The sequence below is a fragment of the Coturnix japonica genome, chromosome 15, assembly GCF_054131305.1.
Source record: "Coturnix japonica strain WE chromosome 15, WE-NBRP24, whole genome shotgun sequence".
Lineage (NCBI taxonomy): Eukaryota > Metazoa > Chordata > Aves > Galliformes > Phasianidae > Coturnix > Coturnix japonica.
The window spans coordinates 10,865,453-10,873,077 of NC_140677.1; the positions used below are offsets into that span (position 1 = coordinate 10,865,453).

General features: G+C 57.1%; 1 protein-coding gene across 3 annotated transcripts; it reads right to left on the reverse strand.

Annotated features, from left to right (window-relative positions):
* Positions 1–280: 280 nt before the first annotated feature.
* Positions 281–6,752, reverse strand: SLC26A6 (solute carrier family 26 member 6). 3 transcript variants are annotated; one of them, XM_085516367.1, is made up of 20 exons: positions 6,634–6,752; positions 5,621–5,776; positions 5,367–5,506; positions 5,154–5,264; positions 4,698–4,873; positions 4,450–4,614; positions 4,149–4,301; positions 3,857–3,939; positions 3,615–3,762; positions 3,403–3,516; positions 3,195–3,272; positions 2,913–3,008; positions 2,707–2,813; positions 2,446–2,515; positions 2,205–2,297; positions 1,904–2,008; positions 1,198–1,383; positions 1,056–1,110; positions 623–747; positions 281–542 (listed from the first exon to the last, which is right to left on the reverse strand). In XM_085516367.1, exons 2-20 carry the CDS (start codon positions 5,755–5,757, stop codon positions 519–521), a joined length of 2,166 nt encoding a protein of 721 aa, XP_085372493.1. In that variant the 5' UTR covers positions 5,758–5,776; positions 6,634–6,752; the 3' UTR covers positions 281–518. The 3 variants fall into 3 exon arrangements, with proteins under 3 accessions (XP_085372493.1, XP_015730865.1, XP_015730864.1); XM_015875379.2 differs by lacking the exon at positions 6,634–6,752 and adding an exon at positions 6,353–6,426; XM_015875378.2 differs by lacking the exon at positions 6,634–6,752 and adding an exon at positions 5,974–6,052.
* Positions 6,753–7,625: the final 873 nt, after the last annotated feature.

Here is a 7,625-nt window from a genome sequence, read left to right on the forward strand (position 1 = left end):
AACGGGAGGCGGAAGGAAGGAGCGCTAAGGGGAGGGAAGCGCATGCGCAAAATGCTCCGTAGCGCCCCCAAGGCACATGAGGACAGAGCGCTTCTCGCTGCAGCGCCACCTTGCGGTGGGAGGGCGCAACGACGGGAAGGTTTGGGGATGGGACCGCCGTGCCCGGTATGGGGCCGGACGATGGCACTGGGGATGGGGTATGTGCGGTGATATGGGGCCGCCCATAGGGAACAGCGGGACACAGCCGGCACAGCAGCGCCGCCCTTTGCACAGATGAGGCTTAATTGGCTGAGAATGCCTTTATTGAGGAAACCGCGCTGTGCTCTTTGGGCTCTCGCCGCGGTGACAGCCCGCTGCCGGCATCACAGCCCTCCGCTGCCGGGCTCCTCGCCCCAAACACGGGGCAGATCGGCTCCCAGCCCCCCATCCCGTCCCGCAGAGGCTCCAGGCCCCGGGCAGGTGGTGGTGGAGCCCTCCCAGCGGCACGGCCCCGCTGCTCAGTCGTCTCTTCTGCAGGGCTACATTTTGGTGCTGCGGTTCTCCTAAAGGGGGCAGAGAGGAAAGTCGGCTCGTGCCGTCCCACAACGTGTTGGCGGTGGGGATGGTGAGGCTGGGTGCTTACCGAGGCTGGGCGCACCGATGGAGCATTGATGTGGAGCACAGCGTCATTCACCGACGGGAAGAAGCAGTGCTTGGTGATGGTGGAGCTGAAGAAGTTGCCCCGCTCCAGCTGGGCAAGAACAGACGCTGCACAGAGGGAGAAAGAAGCACTTAAAGCTATGGCAGCTGGCCTCCACCCAAACAAGCGTCCCACCCCCTGCCCAGGACATCACTGGACAGCCAGTATTGCAGAGCTCACACTGGGATGCCAGAGCAATGTGCAGCCAATGGGGACAGCCTGGCACCCCATGATGTGCTCCTGCAACTGCTGTCCTCTGGGGAGAATATGGGGTAGGGGACACCACAGAGGGCACAGAAGCCCCATGACCAGCAGCCGTGTCTCACAGGGGTGGCTATTCCCTACAGGGGCTGATAGCTCTATGGTTTCTCCTCACCTGGGCAGCAGGCAACAAAGACGTCCACTTCTATTTCATGGAAATCCCTGAAGATCTGTAAATGGTAAAAATCATGTCAGGGTAAAGGGATGAGCGGCTGCCATCTGGCTGTCCCACTCCTGCACCACCCCTGAGCCCTTACGTTCTTCAGGATTTTGATGGAGACTGTGTCCACGAAGTTGACGGGGCTGAAGTCCAGGATGACAGCATGGAAGTCAGGCTGGGGCAGCCCCAGGGAGCGCAGGGTGGGTTCAGCAGGTGCTCTATCCTCCTCCTCACTCAGCTCAATCACTGCAAGTCCTGGCCCATTGCACTCAGCCTCTGTGTCCTGTGTGAAAACCCCTTCGCCATGTGGGTGCTGGTGGCACTCTGCAGGGCATTGTCTCCCCAGGACCCTGGGTTTGTCCTGCCCCATAGCGCACTGGGGTTTGGAGGGGTTCTAGTTGTGTTATGGTGGTGGATGTGCCAGGAGTGGGCACTTTGCTCACACCCAAGTCCCACTTCTAGGTTCTTTCCAGGTCACCTTGTGAGCTCTCCCCAATGATTGGAACTGGCCTCATTAGACTCCTCTCCCCAGTCAGCCTTTGCTCTTGTGCTTCATTTTGATGATTAACTTGCCCCAGACTATGAATGACTCACCAGCTCCCCCACCTAATCATTAATGACTGCAGCCTCCTCCACTGACGTTAAAGGTGATGTTGTTAACCCAGATGCATGCCAATGCCTCTCCCTGTCTGGTGGCTGTGGGCCAAACTGGGAGCCCCATGGGATGCCTAGCATGAGCAGAAGGCTATGGCCGGGCAGGGAAATGGTGTGGGACAGCACGAGAGGGATGTGCTGGGAAGCACCTTTTTCCTCTTTGCCTTCTCCTTCTCTGCTTTCTTCTGCTGTTTCTTCAGTTTCTTGAGTGCTTTCTTTTTCTTCTCAATCAGGCGATCCACATTGATGCCACTCTGCAAACCCATACAGCCCCATGGCCGTCAGGAAGAGGGGCAGAGCCTAGGAGGCCCAGTGATGCCATGGAAATATGTGAGGGACACCATGCTGCTGCTAAGCCAGCCTTGATGTCCTGGACCACATCTCCCCTGGCAGGCCACAGGGACCTGAGTGTTGTGCCCTGCCTGCTGTGCTCAGGGCAGATTTTCCTACCTTCTTCTTCAGTGCATCGGAGTACAGCTCGACGTTGGCAAAATAGATGGTGGAGGAGGAGCGGAAGATCTTTATTCCAGGGACTTCCTCTGCCTGGGGATGGATGGAGAGGGTGTGTTACCCTATGGACAGAGATGTGCTCCTTCTTGCCCTCCCTTAAAATACCATGGGGTGCTTTTAATTGCTCCCACCTCCTGTGGGTGCTTCTTCTCTTACCATGCCAACACCTCAGTGCTTTTACCTTCTCATATTCAGCCACGTCCTTGTAGACATTGGTGTCAGTGACACGTCCCAGGATGGAATAGTGGGGGCTGTGGGGAGCAGAGCAACAGGGTGTTCCTGTGGGCTTCCTCTGCCCTTGGGAAACAGTACCAGGTCCCCAACACTTCACTACCCCACACCAGGGACATCCTAGTGTCAGCCTTGGGAGTTAGTACAAATGTCCACGTTGTCCCCAAGCACCACATCTCCCTTGTACCCAGCCCAGCCTGAGGGTACTCACAGCTGGGTCCGGAAGATGACAGTGAGCAATGCGAAGGCCACTGAGGCTCCCAGGCCAATGTCCAGGTTCAGCAAGAGCGTGGCTATGAAAGTCACCACCCAGACCATCTAGAGAGGGCACAGTCAGCTGGGGCATGGCCTAGTCCCATGGCACCATAAGCCCCGTGGAGGGTTAAGGAACTCCCTCAGGGCCAATCAATGCCCTACCAAGTCCACACGGTTGGACTTCCAGAGTGTGTGGAGGTCCTTGAACTGCTTGAACATGCCCTTGAGATTGACGATGATGATGGCAGACAAGATGGCCTACAAGAGAAGTCTGTATGCATGATAGTGCCAAGGACACATCTGGGGGGCATTTCACTGTGCCCCGTATCCAAGGCTGCCTCCAGTCATTTCCCACCCCAAATAGAGCATCCCCCTCCCTGTGCTGCCTTTATACTGGAGGTGAAAGACTGGGAAGTGAAGTGGAGGCTGTAGAACTGGCTGCACCTTGGGCAGGTCATGGAAGAGCTCTCCAATCTTCAGGATGGTTACCAGGATGACCAGGGAAGAGATGACACCAGCCACCTGAGGGGAGAGATGGAGTGAACCTGGATGTTCTCCTTGCCCCAGCTCGTGTCTCCCCATGTTGACACCTTAGCATGGGGATATTGGAAGGAATTTTAAAGAGCAGAGGCAGGCACCCACCCACACCCACCTGGCTGTTTCCCCCTGTGCTCTCCTGCACCAGACTTCGTGACATTGAGCAGCTGATGGCAAAACACTGGAAGAAGCCCCCCAGGAAGTTGGAGAGGCCCAGAGCAATCAGCTCCTGCAAGGACAGAGAAGCTGTCAGGCAGCACCATGCATCCTGGGGCTGTGAGCTGTGAAACACTACAGAGGAAGGGGCTGCATGTGTCAGAGCATCACCTGGTTGCTATCCACTTTGTAGCCATGCTTCAGGGCAAAGATTTTACCCAGGGAGATGCAGATAGCGTAACCCACCACAGCGATGGCGAAGGCATTGCCCACCACCTGTCCAAAGTAGCTGGCATTAGGGACCACAGGCGGCTTCAACCTATGTCCAAGGCAGGAAGATGGGGTTCAGGAGGGGGCCTTGTGGGTACCATGGTGCCCCAGCACAGCTGCCCTTGCCACCCAGCCCCACTCACCCGCTGGGGATGTTCCCCACCACGGAGATGCCAAACTTGGAGTTCAGGTTGACACCATAGGATATGCCAGTGGAGATGATGATCTGTGGGAGTAGCTGGGTGAGGCAGGGCCTCCCTGCAGAAGCATGGCTTATGCAGGAGGACAAGGAGGTGTGTGCCCTGGAGTCCCCTCTGCAGAGGCACCCTGTCCCACCCCCCATCACCCTGTGAGGCACAGGGACATCTGTGGGTAATGGCGCCTGCCCCAGGCCATGGCAGTGTCCCCTTGGGGAGCTGGGACAGCTCTGAGTACCGTGATGAGCTCGATGGGGATGGGCATGGGGAGCTTGGCAGCGAACTTGTGATTGAGCTCCTTCACAATGAAGATAGCCACCATGGCAATGATGGCTGTAACCAAGGTGCCCACATTGGTCTCTGGCAGCTTCTTGCAGATCTCAATGAAGGTCTGGAGGATGCAGGAGGCAAGTGTTCAGGAGAGAAAACAGATAGATAGATACCTTGCTGTTAGCTCTTTCAGGGACACTCCATGTATTCTGTAGGTGATGCTTTACCACATCTGGGTAATCCAGGGTGTCAATGACCCCCTCACTCACCACGAACAATGAGAGTGGCCCTGAGTGCTCGCCTAGGGAGACCCCGAAGACATTCTTGAGCTGGGAGATGAGGACGTGCACAGAGGCAGCAGTAGTGTAGCCACGCACCAGTGGGTCTGAGAGGTAGGTCACCACAAAGCCAAACTGCAGGAGACCCAGGGCCACCTAAAAGGAGAGGTGACAGGAGGAGGTCCCACAGCTTGCGGGTATGGGGACAGCACAGCCACAACTCCCTGCTAGGTTCTTACCTGGAAGATTCCTGACAGGACTGTGATGGTGGCTACCAACTCTACCCTGGCAGCGTCCCGCTGTGCCTCATTGACTACAGTAACGTTGGTGCCATTGACAAACTCCAGAAAGTCCTCACTGGGCATCAAGGAGTCTGTCACGCTGCCAATCATGACAGATATGACAGCAAAGGGACCTGGAAACATGCAGGAAAGGAGTCCAAAGTCAGTGCTTGGCATCCAGTTGGGACCTCTCTGAGAAAGCAGGCAGCTGGCCACTTGGTTGGTGTGCCCATGGCACTTTGGCTCTGGTTCAGCCAACTGTCTTTTTCATGGGGTAAAATGAAGGCAGAAGAAAGGCCTCTCCACCCACTTGCTCATTGGCATGGCAATACTGTGCCATAGATGAAGTCTCATCCCCCTCATCCTCACTCCCTCCCCTCCGTTCCCTTGGCAGCACACAGTCCCTTGGCTCACCCACGGAGTTATGTCTGGACGTCCCGAAGAAGAAGTAGAGGAAGACGGGGTAGAAGGAGGAGTAGAGGCCAGTGACAGGTGGCAGCCCAGCAAGCAGCGCGTAGGCGAGCCCTGGGCACAGCAAAGCAGGGAGAAATATTATGAATGGTTGAGCCCCGGCCCTCACCCATTGGGAACCTGAGGCAGGGCACGGCATGGGGACACATCACTCACCCTGGGGCAGGTGCATTATGCCCACACTGAAGCCCGAGGCAATGTCCCCAAGCAGCCAGTCCTTCACTGGGTAGCGGGGCAACCAGCGCAGGACGGGTAAGAAACGGAAGAGCAGGGACTTGGCAGTGGAGGCTGAGCATCTGGAAGGAGTGGGATCCAGGACTGAACATATGGACACCAGGGCTGCTGGGCAGCACAGGAACCCAGAGATGCAGCCCTGCAGGGAGCACCCAGCTCAATTCCCCCAGCCCTACCTTGCCTTCCGGAGACAGTCGTGTGCTGAGGTCTTGCTGGGAGGTTTCCTCTGTGCCAGCTCCTCCAGGTCAGCCTCACTCAGCACTTTGCCATGGGGCTGCCCAGGCCGGCGGCTCAGCACCATCTCAGCCGCCATGGCCCCCGGCTCTGCTGCACTGCAGGCAGATGAGAGATGGCTCAGCCGCACCCAGGGAGCTGGGCAAGGGGCAGGGAGAGTGCCAAGGACACAGCAAGCAATGCCTTGAAGGTGGCACTGGATTGCACCGAGTCCAATCCATCCACTTCTGTAGGACAGCCTTGGTGCTGATCACCTTTCTGCTCCATCCAGCCCAACCCAGCACCCTATACATACCACAGCACATACAGGGCAGCAGGCCAGCACTGCTGCAGAGTAAAGCCCCAGCCAGCACCGTAGCCTTTCCTGCAGACTTTGTCCCTTTACACATGAGGGGAGCAGGAATTTCAACCCTTGGTGAGTGTCACAGGCTCGCCGGTGCCCCAGCCCCCTGCACTGCAGAGCGAGGACTGAGACAGGGGCACTGAGGTATGGGGTAGGGATGGGTTCATCTGCACAGCTGGACAGAGATTTCCCTACAGCCCAACAGCCCTGCCCTGCTTGCGCCAAGGTGCTTCCATTTCTAGGTTGCTTGCCCGCTTTCAGCCTGATACATGAGTTGCTCATAGGATGCCTAGAGAAGCTTAAGCCCCCGCATCACCCCCAGCCCCCTTACCTGCTCCACCACCACCGGTTGGGTGCTGCCAGTTGGGCTCACACTCTGCTCCCTCCTATTAATACCTACCCGTGATCTTTGAGACACCGCTCCCTCCCTTCTGCCCTCCCTCCCACCCTGCCAAGGAGCTGCCGGATTCCTGGGATCCAGCACAGCCCTGTCACTGGGACTCCTGGGGCACCCCTGTAGCCCCACCAAGTCCCAGAGCAAGAAGTACAGCCTGGCACAGCAATGCCCCTGACCTGGTTGCCCGGGGTTCTTTCCTTGCAGCCCCTGCTTACCTGCTGGAAATGGGTGTGCTGTGCCCTGTGGACTGCCCCACTTTTCCCCAGCGTGCATAGACCTGGCCGTTATCTTGTTCCAAAGTTCCCCATCGGGTGCCGTCGAACTCTTTCACACCTTCCTGCGCTCCAACACTATCTGCTATTGCCGTTATTTCTGGAGTGCTTCCAAGCTATGCCTGGCCCAATTACAAGGTAGAAATGCAGCCAGCCATGGACTGGACCAGCTAGTCCCAAACCTGTGCAGTGTGAAACCAGCAGGCAGAGCACAGCAGGAGCTGGGGAGTCCCAGTGGCTCTTCATGGTGGGACAGGACCACAGTCTTCAGGGTCAAAGCAGCCCATTCCCATCCCATTCAATAGGCAGGGAACTGGCCCATAGCAATTGCAGGTTCAGTGTGACTCAGTCTCCATGGCCATTGTATGCAGACTGCTCATCTGGCTTTCAGCAGCAGCAGCAGCAGCAGCAGCGATTACACACCCCTTAATCTCTGCAGCATCTCCACAGTAGCTCTCAGTGCCTGCTCATCTGTTGTCTCCCCACTGATTATCTGCTCACCTGGCACTAAATAGGAGGCAGTCACAGGCCTCATCTAGTAGCAACTGATAGCACAGATACAATTTACTGCCTGCTTATCACTCCAGCTGTTGGCCCCTGCCTGACACTGGCACTCCCAGCCCACAGCCACTGGGCCACTTGACCATAGCCCTGCCACCCAACTGCTCCCAGCTGCCCTCCCTTGCCAGCCTGGTCCCCATGTCCATTAGCATGGCAGGCGCTGGGGGCTGCCAGCATGTACGACCCATGTAATGGGAATGATGGCTGTGCCTGGGACTCAGGCTCAGCCCCTGATAAAGAGGATGCATGTGAGGGAGAGCGCTGGTTGATAGCAACCCTTGCTCTGAGTGCTGTGGGTCAATACTGCCCTTTGCTCACCTGCTCTTTTCCCTTCATCAGTAAGAAAGGGAGGGACGGAGGAAACATGATTGTGC